This window comes from Cynocephalus volans, chromosome 3 (assembly GCF_027409185.1).
Source record: "Cynocephalus volans isolate mCynVol1 chromosome 3, mCynVol1.pri, whole genome shotgun sequence".
In the NCBI taxonomy this organism is placed as follows: domain Eukaryota; kingdom Metazoa; phylum Chordata; class Mammalia; order Dermoptera; family Cynocephalidae; genus Cynocephalus; species Cynocephalus volans.
Genome location: NC_084462.1, coordinates 147,643,442 through 147,665,656, shown reverse-complemented (window position 1 = coordinate 147,665,656; position 22,215 = coordinate 147,643,442). Strand labels below are relative to the sequence as shown.

Genomic DNA, 22,215 nt, shown 5'->3' with positions numbered 1-22,215 from the left:
AGACTCATCTGGCTGCACCATTTAGACCCCAATACTTTTCCTGCTTACTGAATATACAGTGACTGTATTCTCCCAGAACCCTCAACTCCCTCAGAAGCTGGGGCTATTCATCTTCTCAACTTTATGAAGAGGGACCCCAATAATTAGGCTTGGCTCTATATAACAGGAAAAATTAAAGCTCAGAGAGGGAAGCAACTAGTCTCATTCATTTGAGACACAAAGAAACCCTGCATTAGGGCTGGAAGCCCTTTCACAAGTGGCATGAACTCATCAAGTGCCCAGCTCAGCACTAAATCAGACTTGAGTGGAAGGACCAAGAAAACCTTGGTAAGACTTTTTGTATTTATTTTTTCATTAATATGCAGGATTCTGTTACCCACATTCAGTGAGCCCAGGTTTTGGTTCCAGATGTTTCTTTCAGAAATGGGTCTCTAACAAAGGAAAGATCCAAGTCCTCCTAATGTAGCATTGGTCACTCAATCCAAAACCATGCAGGGTTTTAAAGTACCAGGTTCTCATGGAGAAAGTACAACAGTGGTAAAAATGTCAGCCTTCCCAAGATGGCAGTGTGTATAGAGGGAATAACCAAAATGTATATAACGATTTGCAAAAAAAAGGCTCTGAAAAGCTTTTCAGAAACATGTGGTCAGCAGTATTCATCAGCCCTTCACACCTGCAGGTTTAACATTTTGGTTAGTTCTTCATCTTCCTTCCTACTGGAAGCTACTGGCTTCTTAGCTATTAAGGCCACAGTCTAAATAGAGCTGTCACTAAGTCTCCCTTCTCCCCTGCCATGTTTTTGCATTTTAAGTCTTTCTCTCAGAGTTTCATTTCCTGTATAGTGGAGTAAGTGCCCAATCGAACCAATCATACAAGGGACAACAACTATAAACTCTTGAAAAAATACAAAAAACTACCCGAAGGTACTGGAGACTGAACAAAAAAGCTTGCAAATTCTGGTGGGAGGTTGAAACTTAGAAGAAGGGAATACCACAATGTGAGTTTCCCATATTTATGGCTTTTGGGCTGATAGAAAACTGCAATCTTTCTGGTTGAAGAATCAGAGAAAACCACAGAATCAGAGCAACTATAGCTGCTGGAAAGTGAGAGAGGAAATCTCAAAAGAAAGAAAGCCAAAGGAGAACCCTAAATTCTGTGCATAAACTCTACCCAAATCTCTAGCTGACCCCTGAACTATGTGTGGGATAGACTCCAGCTAAAGATAAATGAAGTGAATTGAGATATGAGCTGTTGTCCCAGACCAGTTTACAATTTGTGTCCAATAAAGTTAAATGCCTGCTAACACAAACAAAAAAACCAGCACTCTTCAGAGGACTATCACAGAATCCACAATATAAACATATAAAATGTTCAGGACACAATCTAAAATTACTCAACCTATGAAGGATCAAAAAAAATCTGACCCATTCTGTAGAGAAAAGAGACCAGTTCTGAGATTATTCACATGTTGAATTTGCCAGAAAAGGATTTTAAAGCAGTTATTATAACTATGTTCAATGAAGTAATGGTGCCATGCTTGCAGTGAATAAAAAGAAGAAATTTCAGCAGAGAAAATAAAGAATTAAATGAAAACTCTAGAAATGAAAAATGAAACATTCAAAATTGAGTCTTCATCTCCATTTGAGAAATACTACTTGTTTCCTTTGTATTTCTGTTCTTTGGTTTTTCACCTCTGGAACTGGGTCAATGTAAAATAAAGAGACTGATTTACCTTCGGCTCTCCTACAAGGGTACAAATCAGACTCACGGTTACTGATGTTTTGATGACAAGTGAGACTGGAGCTGGAAGATAACTCTTATTCAAAATTATCTCTGCTCACGGAGATTTTGTTTCAAATAACTTTCACTCGTACCAAAATTAAATGAAAAATTGCTTACTGACACTGTAAGTAGTTAATTTTTGGTCTCTGGTAGGCTTGACTTGAGAGGTGAGAATTTAGGAAAGTTTGGTGGGAAGATTTTACATAGAGGCATTTTCATTTAGTGAGGATGTGAAGGCCAGAGCTAACTGAGCTTTTCTGTCTGGGATCCCTGATATTTAACACCAGGCCTGATACTGTTTCCTACATAGATCAAATTTTTGTTTTAGAAAGCTGAACTCCTGCCAGAAATCTGTAGGAGGCAGGCTACATACAAATAGGAAGTGTTGTCATGACAAGAAAAGTGATATTGAGAGAGAGCATCAAAGTCTTATCTTCTGAAGTAACTCTCACAGAGAATTACTAAAAGAAAGTTTTTGGAAGAGACAATCCCAAGTCCATTTTAGGTCTCACATTGGTTCCTCTCTCCTTTGGTCACCAAATTCTACTACTGTGAGACACATACCGTAGAAACAGAGTCAGTTACCCAACCCCAAAGATTCCTGGTACTCTCAAAAGCAGGAAATGATAGAAAAGGGTACAAACTGGTTCCTGGATAAAACAACAAGACCCAACTCACAAAAAGTGGCATTAGCCACAATAAGAAAGATTACCAAATAAGCATGATCATTTCATTCCATTAAAACAATGTTCAAAATAAAAGAATGAAAGCTCCCAAAGAGTGTTCTTAGCAACTTTGTAATGTTGTAACCAACTAAAATCAGTTTTTAAATGGACCATTGTCTCTTTAAGAAGTGATTAGTTACTCTATCAGAAATAGAAAAAAAAGTAAAGATGGAAAACTATAAAACTCTTTTTATCATAGTTCTTCCACTGTAAAGCTGATCACCACATCATCTAATGATAGAAAAATTTTAGAAACTTTACAAAATTCCTCTTTTTAAAATTTATTTTTTGTTATCAAAGAGAATGTCCAGAAACATTTGAGTACTAAAGGATTTGTTCATGACATTGTTTTACAAAAGTTCCTAATGGAGAGTGAATATTTTATTTTCTGATGTATCCTTCACTTATTAATGATGAGGTGAATGAACTGATGCAATTACTTAAAAAAAAAAAAAAAAACCCAGACAACCTTATAAAGGAAAAAACACCCATTCTCATTTTGTTGAGTGGAGTGAATTCAGTGGTCACACCACCACCACTGGTCAAGAATAAACTTCCCCACAGCAGGGAGCTGTTCAGGTCTTCTCAATAGGTCAGATAAGTCTCTCAGATATAGGCACCATGTTTGAAGTCTCACATAAGATTTCTGTGTCACTTAAATTACACAATGTGGCAGTGTTTGTTTCATGGGGACATAATATTGAAAGAAGGGGCAAAGTAGAAAACAAGCTGTTTGCACGTTATATGTGAGTACATTATAGTACTGTGCATGGGTTTGAGGGCATTGTAGTCCTTGTTAAAGAGAAATTCCACCAAGGAAGCATCTGCTGGTTCCCATCTCTCTCTCAAGTCCTCTTGGTACTGAGGGTGTTTACTCATTTAACCATATGTTGTTAGGTCAGGGCCTTCTTCATCTACCATTTGCCTCAAATGGTTAGAACTGAATTTGGTTGTCCATCTCTTCCATCTGAGCTTTATTTCTCAGCCTCAGGATACGTGGGATACTTGACCGTTTCTATCTTCTCTCGTACTTTATAGGAGGGATATAGGCCCGTCCTTCCCAGTTTTCTGTTGACACCTTTAGAATAGCCATCCCAATGATTCCCAGCCACACCAATGATATCTCCAGGTTCCATGGGGATTTCATCTGCAGTTCGAGGTTGGTGAGGATAAACGGCGATCTGGTTGTGGGCATTTTGGCCCCCAAAATAGTAGATGTCATCTAAAGAATGGAAGTTTGCAGAGGCATCAGGATGCAATGTTTGCATGATTTCATAAGCAACTCGACAGACCTTGGAAAAGAATGAAAAAAATTGTTAGTATATAAAAGTTGTCTTTCATAGCAGTCTGGAAGCTCTCAACCAAAGAGAGGGGCTCCAGGACTGAGAGGCTGAGAAGCAGTGGATTCTAGTCCAAGCTTTCAGTCCATTTGTTCTCTTCATTTCTGTGCTTGGATCCTTTTTTAAGACACAAACAAAACAAAACAAAACAAAACAAATAACAAAAGATGATTACAAGTAAGGTTTCTAGGGGGAAAATATATATATATATATATATTGTGCAAAGTACTTTAAAAACACGAAGCAGTTAATTTTAATAAACATTTATTTAAGAGCCACACAGTGGTCCAGGCCTATCGCTGGTGATACAAAAATAAGTAAGGCATAGTTCATGCTCTTGAAGAATTTAAGGTCTAGGATTAGAATTGCAAATAATTAACACAAAAAGTGTTAAATGCTGCTGCTCTCTTTCCCCCATTCACTGTTAATCAATCACATACTCTTTTCTGCTAACTTAGAACTTGATCTCAGAACTCTTCTTAACAGAGAGTCATGTAATTACTGACAATCAACTAGCACTGGCAAGGATGCTAAAACATATCTGCCATTTCTGTTCCAAAGAGTTTTAAAGTGTGCTGTGTAGACAGTAGCATGCTTGGACGGGCAAAAGCTTGGCTAGCCTTGGGAGAAGGTGCATCTACTTGACTAGTGTAGATTTTCTTTGTTTTTGTTTTTTTTGGTGGCCAGCCAGTACAGGAATCCGAACCCTTGACTGTGGTATTAAAACACCGCATTCTACCCAACTGAACTAACTGGCCAGCCCTAACTAGTGTCATTTTAAGGCTACTAAAAGATCCCTCTGTCCAAAGAATATCTTCCCTGCCCACCAAATGATAGGTGAAATTCCACAATGGGATAACATTTTAAGCAATTAATAAATAGATTCATTATAGAGTAAATGGACGTCAGAACCTTTTGTAAGAATAGGTAAGAACAGAAGAGAGAATACTACCATTTTGCTTAGAAAATTCTTCCTTTATATATTGTGAATACAGAACTCAAATTGGATCAAATTTTTCTAAATCTCCAGTTATGGTCATCTCAGTTAATAAAGATTCATTGTCCTTACACCAATACTTTTGCATTTATTTAAAATGACACTTCAATAGTAATTGTTAATCTGCTTGGTGGAGCAATTTAGGATTATCTGGCAGTCTTTAAAAACCTTGGCATTCATGAAGATCAAAAACTGAATGGAGATGCTCGTTCTTAACTGTTATGATCAAATGGAATCTGATTAGGTTATTCATTTCTTCAACTTCTTAGAAAATCAGAATTTCAGGAATATGAGGGGCAATTCTCAAATATTATACGTAATTTGCAAATGAAACTAAATTTATACAGTGTTGGGAAAATATATGAAAATGGCCAGGGCCCCTCATATGTTCAGAATCTTGCCAAGCATTTGATATAAATATGTACGTGTGCCCAGGTGTTCCTTGGTTATTGTCTGATATAGCTGCGCATGTGCACCCAGGTGTCCTGGGTTATGACTTAAGTATAAAGGATGAGTGGCTCTGATCCACAGTGCCCCCCATCCCCGGGATGCCTCCAGGGGGGACCATGGGGAGGCTGCTACTGCTGCTGGAGGCTGATGCTGCTAGCTGTTGCTGCCAGGGTCCCCGGGAACCTCCGTGAGGCTACTGCTACCGCCGGACCTGTGAGCTGATGGACCTGTAAGCTGCTGCTGCTGTCTCTGAGGACTGAGCTCATGTCTTCCACCAATGGTTCCCAGGATCTTTCCCAATTACCTAGTGTGGACCTGCGCGTGAGAGGGGTCTGGTGACCCAGTCTGTAATATAGATTTGAAAGGTCTGAGCCCTAGCCCTGACAATACAAATGGAAACTTAGTAAACTTAGAATAACTAAAATGAAATGTTGTGGTTTTAGTTATGAATTGCCCTTGCAATACAATTAGCGTCGCTATTGCCTCAACCAGACAAGTGGTGTAGTCGTAGCTTTACAGACAGTATTTTTAATTTTCTAGAGATGAAGGACATTAAGTGATTTGCTAAGTTCTAGTGTTAGAATTTCAACTAGACATAGAACCAAGACAATTAAAACTTTACTTTCAAGTTTGTTTCTTCCCCAATAAACGAAGTCTATACTGGGAATGTCATGATACAATCGAGATCACTATAAGAAAACTGAGACTGTAATAAAATGAGGATCAAAAAGTTTTGAAACTTTTGAACTTCAAATTCAGTCAAAGTCCCACACTGGGCAAGCAAAATTATGTGGGGACTCTGGATAGGAAGAAACTAAATAATTAAAACAAAGCAACTCCAACAACAGCACATTACAATAACAACAATAGAGGCTAGTATTTACTGGCTTTTGCTAACTGTCAGACATTCCTTTTAGGTATTATCTAATGTAATCTTCTTAGTATCTTCATAAGATTCTATCATTATGCTTATTTTACAAATGTCAAAGGCAAGTTAAGGCATTTGCCCAAGGTTATAATATTAATAAGTGGTAGATTCAAGTTTAAACCAGACAGTATGCATATGTGTAAGGAGAATGAGAAATGGTCAGGCTACCTCAGCTGTTCAGAATCTTGCCAAGCATGACCTAGCCTGTTTGATATAAATATGTTAACTTTGCACATGTGCCCAGGAGTTCCCTGGCTATTGTCTGATGTAATTGCACATGTGGACCCAGGTGTTCCTTGGTTATCTGACTTGCACCCAGGTGTTCCTTGGTTATCTGACTTAAGAATAAAGAACAAATGGCTCTGATCCACAGGGCCCCAGGGATGCCCCAGGGAGGCCTCCAGGGGGCCACTGCTGCTGCTGAGGCTGGGGTCTAAGTTCATGTCTGAATAAAGCATGTCAACCTTGCCAATGGCTCCCAAGATCTTTTACCTAGCTTGTGACCTGCATATGAGGGGTCCGTGACCTAGTCTGCACAACAGGTTTGAAGGGTCTGTGACCCAGCTTGACAATATGCTTGTAACTGCTATACATATTTTCTCTTGTAAATCCTGTTTTCAATGTTCATATTGTAATACCAGAAACATATAACAAAAGGTCAAGGCCAGCCTTGGGAAAACAAGAGAGTTTTCTTTTGAGGGTCCCTCCACATACTCTTCAGTTATCCCTAGCCAGGAATGCAGGACCTTGTATTACTCTTAGGATGACCACAATCTCTACTGGGGCAATGAACCCTGATGTGTTTCCTTCTCTCTACTCTTAAATGTCTTACTCTCATAAAAACAATGTTGCCCTCTGTCCTACACCCTTTGGGACCTGCTTTCTTTTGCAGATAATCCTAACAAGTAGTTTATGTTTTGTTATCAATAATTATTAATGTGTTAGCCTTGGTGGATAATACATGTATTTTCTTAAACCAAAGAAATAACTAATGGTAGAAATTTCAGACACTGAAGTGGGCTAATGTAAGAGATTTCTGGACTAAAATGAATTGCAGGTCTCTCCAATCACAGCAGTGCCAGACAGGTGTGGCCCTTTATCTTCCTCATAATAATGGCCATAATGATAGCAGCTAAGCTTAATAAGCACTGATTATGTTCCAGGCACTGTTCCAAGCAGCGTGCTTCCACCACCCCCAACTGACTTAACTCTCACAACAAATCTGTCAGGTGGGTACTACTATTATTCACATTTTACAGATGAAGAAACAGAAAAGATTAAATACATTTCCAAAAAACAAAACAATAAAAAGGGAGCTAGAAAATGGCAGAGCCACAGAACTCTTTCTGGCTCTTGAGTATGTGCTCTCAACCACACATAAAGCTGCCTTAGGATAAGCACCTAGAACAGTGCCTGCCACATAGTAGGCACTCAATAAGTATCTGTTGAATGAATGATGCTCTATACATAATACCACTCCAGTAATGAAGATGCAAGTCCATGGGTGGTATTTAATCTGAATGAATAACATTCTGAGTAATTAAAAAACTGTCTATATCAACCATGGGACATTTCATTGCAAAGGGCTAGAAAGATTACTATCTTGTTGATGTTTGCATTTAATCGCCCTAGGCTTCCCTCTCTGGGCTTTACAAATTCAAATTACATGACAATTCCATACAGGCTTGCAGCTGATGTCAACACTAAGGTTTGATTCTTGATAGGTAGCATGACTGAGAGGGATAGTCTATGGTTTACAAAGCTGCAACTGGCTACACGTAGTATGTTTTATTTCATTCTGTGTTGACATGGCACCATATCATTTTTAGTACACCACTAAGCACACAGTAATAGATAACAGCAAAAATCCCACCAAAGGATAAAACACAGATATAACTTATTTCCAAAAAGCAATTTAAAAAGGGGGAGGTGTCCCTTAGTCAGAATTTCATCCCTTAGGAACATCCAGCTGAGTTTAAGACTCCTTAGCTTTCTCAAAGGAGATGGGATCTTGTTTTTATCAAGATAGATAGGGCCAGGAGGCTCTCCTAGTATAAGTTGGAGATGGGTTCTTGTCTCATTGGGTGATGCTGGGAGATCTGTGCACCTTCCCTGTAAACTCCTTTGTTGAAGGAATAAGACAAAGGTCTTTGCTACATCATGAGGAATGCCAGAAGGTCTAATGCAATAACAGTTGCACAGTGGAGCATTCAGCACTGCAAGCTAGAGCCCATGCTGATACAAGTACTCTTCTTGCCTTCTACTCTGGGAAGTAGTCACATCACATCTTGGGCTTTCACCCTGTGCTTTCTCCATGGTACTCTCAATAGGTATCCACTCTTCTTTAATGAACCATACCTCCACAGAAATTCCTATCCAGAGCCTGGACCTGGAATAAATCTGTCTGGAATAAAATTAATGTAGTTTTGCCCTTGGGGCCTTCCAAAATCTGATCCTAAGTGTAATGAGGATAGTTCTGTTGTGTGTGGATTTGGAATTGAGACAACAGAGAGTGCCACGAAAGTGTTGTAATAACTGCCATAAAGGGAGGAGCCACAGGGGGAAAAATGTAATTTTTTCCTATGGTGATTTTTAATGGCTGAAACTACTGAGCAACATTAACTGCTCATTAAACAATGTGGACTTTAACAATGTTGAAGTCTTTAAAGTGAGCATCTACAACCATTTCTGTAAATCAGATTCCAGAATAATAAAAATTGATTCCAGAACTTGATAAACAATAGTTTCAAAAGATCTTTCTTATATTTTGCCCATCTACAACTGAGCCGTCAACCACTATTATTTCTAACTATAATTTCTTTGCTCAAGATTTAAGATAGTTTCATCAAATAAGAAAATAAGTGACAAAGTAGATGCTCTGGGCATAGGCAATTTCCAGTAACACAGAACAAGATTAGCATATTTGGTAGAACAGTTTAGAATGGGATTGCATAGCTTTCAAAATTCACTTGATGTTCTTGGAAAATGCTAATATTGCTTCTAATTTTCATATTAAATCCTGAGGGCTGTTCACTTCAATTTATGAGGCTTTTAGAAAAACTTGGCTTTGAGAAACAGCTCTGATAAAGAGATTCAGAAAACTAAGAGCAACAATGACAAAATTAGAGAGTAGAGCAATATTGCTGGCTTTTAAAATTTTTCTGGCAGCCCCACCACCTGGCAGAAAACAGGAGCACACATAAGGTCCTAGGCAGGAGCTAAGGCCAGTGCCTCGAACCTGGCAGCAGGCTGAAAACACCACTTCCACGTGGGTGGCCCACCACAGCCACCGCCACAGCCATGGCTGCCACAAAAGTGGCTCACCTCCACAGTAGCAGCCACAGCCTCCATGCTAGCAGCCCACCAGACACTTGACTGCACTGACATAAGGAGAGTCACCAGTGGGGACTGCCAAAAGAAGAGGAAGTTTCTTTCTCAAAGCCCACTCCAGAGTAATAGAAGAAACAATTGCTCTATCAGATGACATCAATGTAGAGATACCAGAAATACAAAAATCCAAGAAAATATGACACCACCAAAAGAATACAGTCATTCTCAAATACCAGATCCTACAGAGCAGGAAACACTTGAAATGACTGAAAAGGAATTCCAAGCAACAATCTTAAGGAAACTCAATGAGATACGAGAAGAATCAGTTGTACAACATAATGAAATGAAAAAAAAAAAGTCTAGAATATGAAGAAGGAAATTTACAAAGAGATTAATACCTTAAAAAAGAACATAGCAGAATTCATGGAACTGATTCACCCATTGAAATAAAAGACACTACTGAGAGCTTAAGCAGCTGGGTAGAACAAGCAGAAGAAATAATTTCTAATCTTAAAGGTAGTCTTTTTGAAATAACCCAGGTGGACAAAAAAAAAAAAAAGGAAAAAAGAAAAAAGAATTTTAAAAAATGAAGACAATCTGAGAGAGCAGGCAGACAACCTTAAGTGCACAAACATTTGAATCATGGGTGTTCCAGAGGAGAAGAGAAAGGAAAAGGCATTGAAAAACTATTCAACAAAATAATAACAGAAAACTTCCTAGGTATAGGGAGAGATAAGAATCCTCAGATACAGGAGGCTTAAAGATCCCCAAGCAGATTCAATCCAAAAAGATCCTCTCTGAGACACATTATAGACAAAATGGCAAAGCTCAAAGACAGAGAGAATCCTAAAAGCAGCAAAAGCATCAAGTCACCTATAATGGAGTCCCCATCAGACTAACAGCAGACTTCTCAACAGAAACTCTACAGGCCAGAAGAAAATGGGAATGATATATTCAAAATACTAAAAACAAAAAAACAAAAAAAACTTCCAGCCAAGAATACTATACACCCAGCAAGGCTATCCTTCACAAATGAGGGAGAAATACTGTATTTCCCAGACAAACAAAAACTTGGAGTTCACCACCACATGACCAGTCCTGCAAGAAATCCTTAAGAGGTCCTACATATAGAATTTGAAAAATGATAATCACTACCACGAATATACAAGAAAAAAAAATTGACTGGTAGAACAAAAATGCAAAAGACGAAGGGAAAGAAACTAAATCTTACCACCTCAAAAAACCAACAAACATCAAAGACAAACAATAAAAAGGGAAGAAAGGAACAAAAAATGTTTAAAATATCAAAATGAAAATCAATAAAATGCCAGGAGTAACACAATACCTTTCAATAACAACCCTAAATGTAAATGGATTAAACACACTACTGAAATGACACAAACTGATTGCTTGGATTAAAAAGCTAGACCCAGCTATACATTGTCTTCAAGTGACTAACTTCACCTGTAAAGACACACACAAATAGTGAAGGGATGTGATAAATACTGAATGCATAAAATATAAAAAATATATAATAGTATGTAAAAATATATAAAATAGTATTAAAAATATAAAAATATATTAATATAGTATATAAAATAGTATATAAAAATATAAAATAGTGAATGATAATAGTGAAAAAGATATGCCATGCAAATGGAAACAAAAAATTAAATAGGACAGAAAAAGATGGGAAGACATTCCATGCTCCTGGACTGGAACAATTAACATTGTGAAAATGTTCACATTAACCAAAGTGATGTACACATTCAATGTAATCCCCACCAAAATACCAACGACATTCTTCATAGAAACAGAAAAAACAATCCTAAGAATCATATGGAACAACCAAAGACCACCAATAGCCAAAGCAATCCTGAGCAAAAATAAATAAATAAAGCCAGAGGCATTATACTACCTGACTTCGAATTATACTACAAAGGTATAGTAAACAAAACAGCATGTTACTGGCATAAAAGCAGACACATGGATCAATGGAACAGAATAGAAAACCCAGAAAGCAACCTGCATACTTACAGACAACTGATATTTGACAAGGGCAATAGGAGCATATATTGGGGAAAGGACCGCCTCTTCATTAAGTGGTGCTGGGAAAACTGGACATCCACATGTAGAAGAATAAAACTAGACCTGTACCTCTTGCTACATACCAAAATTGATTAAAAATGGATTAAAGACATATATAAGACCCAACTGTATAAGACTACTAAAAGAAAACATAAGGGAAACACTTCAGGAAGTACAACTGGTCAAAGAGTTTATGAAAAAGACCCCAAAAACACAGGCAACAAAAGAAAAAATAAACAAATGGGATTATATCAAAATAAAAAGCTTCAGCACAGCGAAGGAAACAGTTAACAGAGCAAAAAGACAACCTACAGAGTGGAAGAAAATATTTGCAAACTATGCATCCAACAAGGGATTGATATCCAGAATATACAAAGAACTCAGACAACTTCACAGTAAAAAACCAAGTAATCCAATTAATAAATGGGTAAAGGAGCTAAATAGGTGTTTTTCAAAGGAATATATACAAATGGACAAGACACATGAAAAAATGCTCAACATCATTAAGCATCAGGGAAATGCAAATCAAAACCACACTGAAATATCATTTCATGCCAGTTAGACTGGCCAGTATCAAAAAGCCAGAGAACAACAAATGCTGATGAGGATGTGGATAAAGGGGAACACTCCTACACTGTTGGTGGGACTGTAAATTAGTGCAGCCATTATGGAAAACATTATGGAGGTTCCTCGAACAACTACAGATAGAATTTCCCTATGACCATCCCACTGCTTGGGTGTACACCCAAAGGAATGGAAATCATATGTTGAAGGGACACCTGCACTCTCATGTTTATCACAGTTCTATTTATAATAGCTAAGAGTTGGAACCAACCTAAATGTCCACCGACAGACAATTGGATAAGGAAAATGTAGTATACGTACACAATGGAATACTATTCTGCCATAAAAAGAAATTAAATTCTGCCACTTGCAGCAACATGGATGAACTTAGAGAAATTTATGTTAAGTAAAGTAAGCCAGGTACAGAAAGAGAAATACCACATGTCCTCACTCATAAATGGGAGCTGGGGGGGGGGGGGGGAAGGAAAGAAAGAAAAATACAACAATCACAATAATTCCTTGAATTTTCAAAAGGAGAGAACAGAACTGACCACCAGAGGTGGGAAAGGGGGAGGCGAGGAGGGGGTTAGGGTGAAATTGGTAAAGGGCCACAAAAAATGTTTACATAAAATAAAATAAAAGTAAAATAAAATATTTTCATTTAAGAATTCCAATATTTTCATGAGAGAATTCCAAGACCTCACTTATGTATATAAAACCAAGAAAGATTAGAAGTTCCAAGACTAGGGTGATGGATACAAAACCTTATGACGAATCCTAATTAAGGTGCCATGACATTCGTGCCTGTGGTTTTTCAAACATCAAGCTGTGTATTTTTCCTCCTAGTATGGCAGGTCATTCTTTCATTGTTGTCTACAGTAGCTCATGGTCAACAGATCAACTCTTTTTATTGTTATAAAATATAAAATTCCTCAAAAAATAGTGTATAGGAAAAAGTTTACATGAATAAAACTTAAGGATTGTCAAAGCATTATGAAAAACATATTAAACTTGTACCACTTCCTAATCATCTCTTGCAATATGAGATTATCAATGACAGTTGAGACTTGGTTATCCATGTTTTATTCTGGGCTCAGACTTTGTTCTAGATATTATATCTTTTGTCACTCTTCTGGATTTATAATTTTAGTATTCTCCCATTCTCTAGCACACCTGTGGTATATATAGGAGAGTCTGAAGATTAATTTCCCTAAGATCATCATATGCTCAAAGTTTACTTGCATTTGCCATAGCAAATACTACGACTTATGACTTATGAATAAAGAACTTTTGTTTCTGAAAATTCATATTATATAGCAATATTCTCTTTCAGTAAGCTGAACAAAATGGAGTTGATGTGGTACATTGGTACGGAGAAATCAATATGCTGAATGTTACTTGTTACTCTTCTTTGTAAAGAATTGTTAAATAAGTTCTATTGGTGTACAGCAGTGCTAGGAACCTATATTAACAATAATCTACTGTATTTTCTCCAATGGCTAAAAGAGAGGAGCTCAAATGGTCTCGTCACAAAGAAATGATAAATTTTTGTGATGATGAATATGCTAATTACCCTGTTTCATCATCACAAATTGTATACATGTATTGAAATATAATTCTGTACCCCATAAATATGTAAATCAATGTGTCAATTAAAAAATGTTTTAGAAAAAGAATTGTTATTCCCGTCCAATGGACACGACGATTGGGTGGACCCTAAGCATTACCCATGACCATAAGCAGAGGTAATGGAGTCCTTGAATAGCCATGTTTCATGCTCCTGAAATGTGAGAGCATATAGTTTGCAATGGAGCCATGTGAAAAAGAGCTGCCAAAATAACTGTAGAGTCTCTCTAACAGGCAAAGATATTCGTATAAATATTACTATATATATAGTAATAGCAGCTAATGTGTTTAATATGTTATCAAATACTATTCTGATGCTTTACATGTAATAACTCTTTAATCGCCACAAAAACTCCATGCAGTAGGTACTATTATTATTATTGTTTTTACATGTGAAAAAAAACAGCAGGCTGAGATAGGCTAAGTAATTTGTTCTAGTCCACACAGCCACTAAGTGGTCAAAGCTGGATTTATATCCAGATAGTCTGACTGCAGAGCCCATATTGCCTCATTCTTGTTCTCTATCCAGTGAAGTCAATGGCTTGGGGTTTTGATCCTATCACTGACTTTGTCACAGCCTATTGGTGATGATGACAAGACATTTCTGGGGCATTTTTCCAACAATTCCAATTGTGGCTTATGGCAAGGGAACCTCTGCCATCCAGCAACCAATTTCATTCACATTGCAAAAATATTAAACTGTACTAAAAATATTTGCCAGAAAATACTGAAATGAAGTAAGCCCAAAGATTTATCACTGAATGTAGAATTATTCCACAATCTCAAATGCTATAGCTGTTAGTTGTCAAATAAGTTATGTAATAATGGAAGTGACCACATTTGACAAACTTCCATTCACTACATACATGTAAGATATTTTTATTGTTAAACTTTTATTTTGAACCCTAACAAAATATTTTGAGGTATTCAAAGTCTGTTTGGGGATACAAAATATTGTTTGAGTTATGCTTTGGTTCAAGAGAGCAGAAATTATTTTGGGTAAACTCTGTCTGACTGTCAAAAGTTTTTAGGAACAATATAATATATAAGTATGAATCTCATTACTTTGGATACAAAAAGTCCTCTCAGCACCATTTTTTCTTTATATGAACTGCTTCTCTGGACCCAAGGTCTGAACATACTGAGGTTGATATTATGCATAAAGCAGAATAAAGTAGTAGAACAATATTCTCTTCAAGCCTGGACATAATTCTACCACCATGAAATGATGGATTCTGATTTATGGGTCAAAATTAGAGATATGAGGAGCAAAAATTCGAAAGTACATCCTTGGAAAGGGAAAAAAAATAAACAGAGAAAAAAGATTTTCTTTCCATTCCAGAATGAGTATAATGGTATTATTGAGGGCTAGAAGAAGGAAAGCACATCACAGAGCATGTTGCTGTAAGTCTCAGTGCCTACCTTCATGTAAGGCCAGTAAATACAGACATGTATGTATTTATTTCATTTTAGAGCTTTATGATTAGAAAAGTGGTTCTCAATCAGGGGGATTTTGTCCCCAGGAGATAATTGGCAATTTCTGGACACATATTTGGTTGTCACAATTTGAGGTGGGGGTGCTACTGGCCAGAGATGGAGTTAAACATGTTACTTACAGTGCACAGTATAGCTCCTCACCACAAAGAATTATCTGGCCCCAAATGCCAATAGTGTCTAGGTTGAGAAACCCTGGACTAGAGGAATAGACTTCAGGCAGGCCTAAAATCTATGTCTACAGGGAAGGTGGTACATCTGGGAAAGTGACTCTTGATTCACTCAAATAATAAGCATCAGAAATGTGTGGAAGTTATTACTAGTTACATGCACCTGTGATCTGTTAGATACCTAGCCAGATTCTCAAAAATAGTTGAGAGTGACAAAGTAGTTATAAACCCCTGCCCCCTCCCTACATAAGAATGGAAAAGGGAGTTCCTCAGTGACAAGATCCTCACCCTAATTAGGGAGAAATTATGATGCCTCAAAGGCCAAGAACTCAAAGGCCAAGGAAGTTTTTCCATCTGATTAGGACTGCTATCTGACTCCTGTTCTGTGTAGCTGTCTATGGGTAGGTAGTAAATTGTATTCTTATTCCATACTGAATGAACTTGTAGCCTTTGTCTAGGTAGATATCTTTCCAAAAATCATATCACCATCCCATCATGACAATGAACATTGTCATACAATAAAAAAACTGTCCATTTCTTTATTCTCTCAAGTATATTCCCATGAAAATGATGTGGCTTTCCTTCTTCACATTTTCTTTTCTCTGCTTCTTCTCAGGACTTACGCATACATTTATCTTATATGGATATAGTTTTTGGTAATTATTCTAATTATTTCGTGTGAATATTTTGCTTATTAGATACTGGATCAGGGCAAAAACTGTATCTTCAATCTCCTTTGAGATCCCCTCTGCACCTAGTATAATTTTGAGCACAAACAGTCATTTAACAGCTTATTGAATGAACTAACCAATAACACAGTGTCACTCAGTGACAGGAATGTGTTCTAAGAAACACGTCGTTAGGCAATTTCATCGTTGTGCAAACAATCATGAGTATACTTACACAAACCTAGATAGTATAGCCTACTACACACCTACTATACCACAGCATATAGCTTATTGCTCCTAGGCTACAAACCTATACAGCATGTTACTGTACTAAATACTGAAGGCAATTGTAACACAATGGAAAGTATTTGTGTATCTAAACATATCTAAATATAGAAAAGGTACAGTAAACATATATGTGGTCCATCATTGATCGAAACATCATTATGCAGCGAATGACTGTATTGTGTATAAATGAAAGATCAGAATAAAATCCACAATAAATTGCTATACTGATATTCCACAGGGCACATAAGGCTGATTGGACCATTCATAAAAACACACACATCAAGAGCACAACATATAATTATCTGCAACAAGTAAATTAAAAGAATGATTGTGATGCTGTATTGCTTAAATTTAAAGTACAGTTTCTTGCTTGCTAGAAATGTAATAGTACTTGAAAAGGAATTACATTTATTCTTTCTTTAGTCTTTTTTATAAAGCAATCAAGTGAGGCAAAATGCTGGAGATTTAAGCCTCTTAGTATCAGTGCTTGAAATGGATGGATTTTGGTTACATATTGACTACATGCAAAATCAGAAAGTAAGCTTAATTACTTGCTATTTCTGTTAAATGCTGTGAACACGCCAAATACTTTAAATAACTCCACTAACTGGCTTCAGTGGAGATGTACTCAACCATTGTTTGCAAACAATTAAATATTCAGTGCACTCAAATAGCTATTTTATGGAATTCTTTCACAAAAGGGATCATTATTAAATACCAGAAAAATTGCACCTGAGTCATGACAACTAACATTAAAAACACACAGACATGCAAATAATAATTTTCCTGACCCCAGTATAACCAACAAGTATTTGTGATTTAAAAATGACTTACTGTCACCTACCTGGGACGAAAAAGTACACACTAGGAAGTCTGCCTGGGAGAGAAAATGTATATCCAGGATCACACCCCGAAGTGAATTTTCTGTGTACCGATTGTGCAGTCCAGCTGACCAAGAGATAGAGTTGTCACTAATAAATTCATAATTGGGGTACCTAAAAAAAGAAATAAATTTACAGATGGTCATTGAAATCATAGTATTCTATCAGGAGGTAGACCTGCTCTTTTGACCAAGAGCTCCTCACTTTCTAATAGTATGGAGGGCTTTAATTAAGGCATTCGATAGAGTTGTTGATGAGTCATCTCTGAATCTATCAGTGGATAGAAACCATTCTGGAATGCCCTGTATATTTAATGTTATTGGCATATCATAAAACACACATACATGTATCAAAATGTCCTTTATCAATTCATGAAAGAGTTGAAAAATGAAGGCTACTTATTCTCCTTTTAATAAGTTACCCCTGATTTACTCAAGCTGCTTTCATACTTGCTCACCAAGCTTTTCCTTTAGAATACAAATATCATGATAAAACTTCATTTACATTTTTAATTTTGAATTTGTGATAATTCAGATTAGACTTTGTAAATGTTTTTTTCATTGATACTACAAGTTAATAATACAAAGAAGAGCTGAATATTTTAAAAATTTGTGATAATCAAGTCTCTCCTAACTCCCTTTTTTGCTTTTTTATATTAATGTTTTAAGATGTTTCACTGCCATTCATCCAACCAAATCTTACTTTATTTTTTTCATTTAATTTTTAATTGAAATGTATTGATTCAACATATTTATGGAGTACAGAGGTATATTTCAATAAACGTATAAAACGCTTAGTGATCACATCAGGGTAGTTAGCAAATTCATCATCGCAAAAATTTATGGTTTCTTTGTGATAAGAACATTTAAGCTCCTCTCTTCTAGCCATTTGATAACATACAATAAATTATTATTAATTATAGATACCTAGCACTACTGTATACTACTAGAACTTATTTTTCCTATCTAGCTGTAATTTTGTGTCCATTAACCAACTTCTTCCCCACTTCCTTTCTCCCTTTCTCAGCCTCTAGTAAACAGTTCTTGAAGAGCCATCTACTTACACTTAACAAATAAACAATAATATAAAAAACCTTTCTAATAAATTAACCAAAGCAATTCCTTGTAGACGTCCACCAACTAATATTTTGGTAGTCTTGCTTGAGATAAGATATGTGTTTAAAAATATTAAAATAGGATGTCTTTAAAAAGCCTATCATATGTTCAAATGATTCTACTCGGAATTACAGGTTTAACTGTTCTCTAGGACAGAGGGATTCATTTTCTCAATATATGAGGTAGATCTTCAAAATTAAGTTGCAAACCTTGGGAAGTTAGTTGAAAAATGGATAATAATTGTACCTATTTTATATAATTTCATAGGAATTCATACATTAATTGATGTAAAGTGCTTAGTAGAGTCCCTGACATAGTAAATACCCAATAAATATTAGCTGTGATTATTAAACATTCTTCTCCCAGATATACACCTGATTCTATTCCTCACTTCTTTAGAGCTCTGCTAAAATATCATCTTAGTGAGGAGTTTGGCAATTCCTATCCCTTTCACCTGCCTAATTTTTCTCATGAAAAATTTCTCCTAATTATGTCTCATGACATAATTTTTCTCATGGTTCTTGTTATCACTTGACATAATATATATTTCTGGTTTACTGCCTGCATCTACCCCCCTCCTCCATCATCTCTAAGTAGAATATAAGCTCTATAAAGGCAGGCATTTATTCTCCTTTGTTCACTGTATTACTTTCAGCAGTGAGAAGAGAATCTGGAATATAACAGAAGATGAATGAATATTTGTGGAAAGAATAGTAACTCCTATTTAGAAACCCTGAAACATAAGGAGTCATTTTACATGTCTGTCTTCCAAACGGTATTCCCCAAAGGTTAGGCCCATACTTTATTTTTCTTTGCATCACAGCACCTAGAGCTCCACTCAATGCTGTGTGAATAAATACATGAACAACTAAGTGCTACCTGTGTCTGAGACTTTTCCTAATCCCCTAACAGTTGCTTCAGATTTCTCTTCATTTGATGGCCACCAAGGAGCTTTCCCTGATTGCCTCTCTATTAATGACTGTAAAGGCAAAGTCTCTGAGCACTATTTCAGACTGGTATTCAGTATTCAGATTCATTTGGTCTCATTATTTTTGACATTTTGCCCTCCTCAGCTCAGAATCAGGGAGATGAAAAGGTAACATTTGTTCCAAAAAGAAAACAAGCAGAAATACTTTTAATGTGATCCCTGTGAAGCTGCAAACCCAGGCTTGGGGCAGAAAAACAGTGACAAATAAAAATGCCGAGGGTGGGAGAGAGGAGAAACTGATAAAAACCAATACAGGTTTTATCCTTGAATAAAGATTAATTTTGGGTGCATGGTTTGGGTGCTCAGTGAAACAAAGTAGTGATCCATTTACTGAAAAGTGACATTAACATTAATGGCTTTCCTAACTTAAAAGCCCTTCTCTAGAAACAAACCAAAAGGGTACCTAAGTTCCTCAGGCTTATCTCTATATGCAAAAGATAGCTTCATGAAGGGTACTGAGAGTGGAAACAAACAAACAAAAACAAAATAAATAATGGGAAGATTTTGTACCTCCAATAATGAGTATGGAACCTTCTGTACAAATATGATTCTTGTCTTTTTTGCCCTCAAGTATGTCAGCAGAGGAATTCTTCTTACCTTGAGGTTTCAGAGATTGGCAATAATATAGTTTTTTTTCTTTTTCCACTTTACAAAAATTAATTTTTACATCACCTGCAAAGGACTAGCTTACAATTATAAACTAATATCAATTTTTCTTTTTTGATGTCTTTCTCCAGACTGAGGGAGATACTCCTCTTTGTGATTTCACCGTACCTGGTATATAACTCCTTCAGGACGCTTACCTAACTATAGTGTAATTATTTTTTACATGTATATTGTCCATCAGTTGGACACTCCCTGAGATAAGGGGCCACATATTTTCTATTTGTCTTTGAATTCCTAGTGCCCTGTACTATGTCTAGCATATTACAGGTGTTCAATAGAATAGTAAACAAATTAACACTCATTGCTGATTTTTCATTTCACACGGCAACCAAACACTTTACAAAAACTTTTCAACAAATTTTTCTTGCCTCTATTCATTTCAATGTACCTAATTTTAGGAAGAGCTCATCCAGCATTTTTGATAAAGAACAAATTAGATATGTAAATAGTTTATCTGGGAAATTTTTAAAGGCTTATTTTTCTTCCTATTTTACCCTCATCTCCAGTCTCCACAATCTTAAAATATAATATTGGATAGACAACTTTAATAGTTCTTATTTCTTTGACCGCCAATGATTTTGTAATTTAAACATTGTAACAGTGAATTACTCAACAGAGATATCGCCACATTAGCAATGGCTGCCACAGTCACTGGGATGCTGGTGCTAAAATCTCATGGATGAACTCAATCGTAACTAAAGAAATCTGAGGTGTAATACCAAGCAGCAAAGCATTAACCACTCATCTTCACAAGAAGCCTTATGTAAAAGCTGATCTTAATCTCCTTTTTAAAGGATAAGCTACATAGAAAATGGATTTTGCTCTGGCTGTGTGAACCCTACACATCTTTTAAGTTTAATTCTTCATCTCTTCACCCTCTTGAAGGAGAAAAGTCCTAAAATGATTACCTTGGACACTAAATATTTGCTGAGAGATTAATTCATGCTTTTGGGCTCCTAAAACAATGGCAGTGGTTTTATGATTTTCTTAGGTATCAAAACCAGTACTGGGAGGTCTAGAGCAGAGTTACTTCTGAGTTGAAAAATATTTAGGACAATGAAGGAGAAAGACAGCATTTAAATTCCTGAGAATATCTTTCACGTGACATAGAAAATTAAAACGAAAGAATTTCCAAAGAGAAAAAAATTATGCATAAAATGCTACTTCCACATTTATAACAGAACATGGAGAAAATTGCTGCCTGGACTACCCCAGGGAAAGGAGTTATAGCTGCTGACTACAAAGAGGAAATTCAAGTTTTACTATTCCCACAGTAGATACCACCAACTGTACTATAAGCGTTGCTTGGTGTAAAAATATCATGCTGCACTACAAATCAAAGCTATAAAATGTTCACATCCCTTTATCTAAATATTTCCACATCTAGAAATCTAGCTTAAGGAAATAATGCAGATAATTTTAGGCATACTTCATAGCATTAGTTTTAAGAGTAAAAAATTAGAGATAACCTAATTGTCCAATCTTAGGAGAACAGTTGGTCAAGTAAGCAATGGCATATCTATACAGTGGGTACACAGTCAATAAAAAAAAAAATGTTTACAATGACTTTTTTAGGGACCTGGGAAATGTATCTGTTGCTGTATTAAGAGAATAAAGAGTTTAGGGCCCAGCCTGTGGCGCACTCGGGAGAGTGCGGCGCTTGGGAGCGCGGCGACGCTACCGCCGCAGGTTCGGATCCTATATAGTAATGGCCGGTGCACTCACTGGCTGAGTGCCGGTCATGAAAAAAAGACAAAAGAGAATAAAGAGTTCAAATTATATAGAATACAATCAACTATTAAAAAACATAACTATACAAATGACAGGAAGGAATCTGTCAAAATTTCAACAGTTGTTGCCAGTAAATAATGAGACTGGATAATATTTTTTCCTTGTTGTGTATCTGCCAACTTCCATATTTTCTAATGAGCATGAATTATTTTGATAATCAAGGAAAAAAGGAAAAAACTTGTGATACATTCGAGAATAAATGAAAGAGCAGACAAAATTCATATCCTTTTCTTTAACCAAACTACAAATGAAGGAATATGGTAAACTATTTCTACTTTATTTCTTTTTAACAGGTCTGAACATTAAACTGGAAAAGTATTTGTG

The 22,215-nt window shown here is 36.4% G+C and overlaps 1 protein-coding gene across 4 annotated transcripts in view; it reads right to left on the bottom strand.

The window, feature by feature from the left end:
* Positions 1-2,811: 2,811 nt before the first annotated feature.
* FUT8 (fucosyltransferase 8) overlaps positions 2,812-22,215 on the bottom strand; it is a 332,924-nt gene continuing 313,520 nt past the window's right edge. For all 4 annotated transcript variants that reach the window (XM_063089805.1, XM_063089804.1, XM_063089806.1 and 1 more), the window contains 2 exons: positions 17,295-17,445; positions 2,812-3,799 (listed from right to left, as the gene is read on the bottom strand). In XM_063089805.1, coding sequence (XP_062945875.1) covers positions 3,482-3,799; positions 17,295-17,445 — 469 coding nt within the window. In that variant the 3' untranslated portion in view covers positions 2,812-3,481. The remainder of the gene's footprint in view (positions 3,800-17,294; positions 17,446-22,215) is intronic.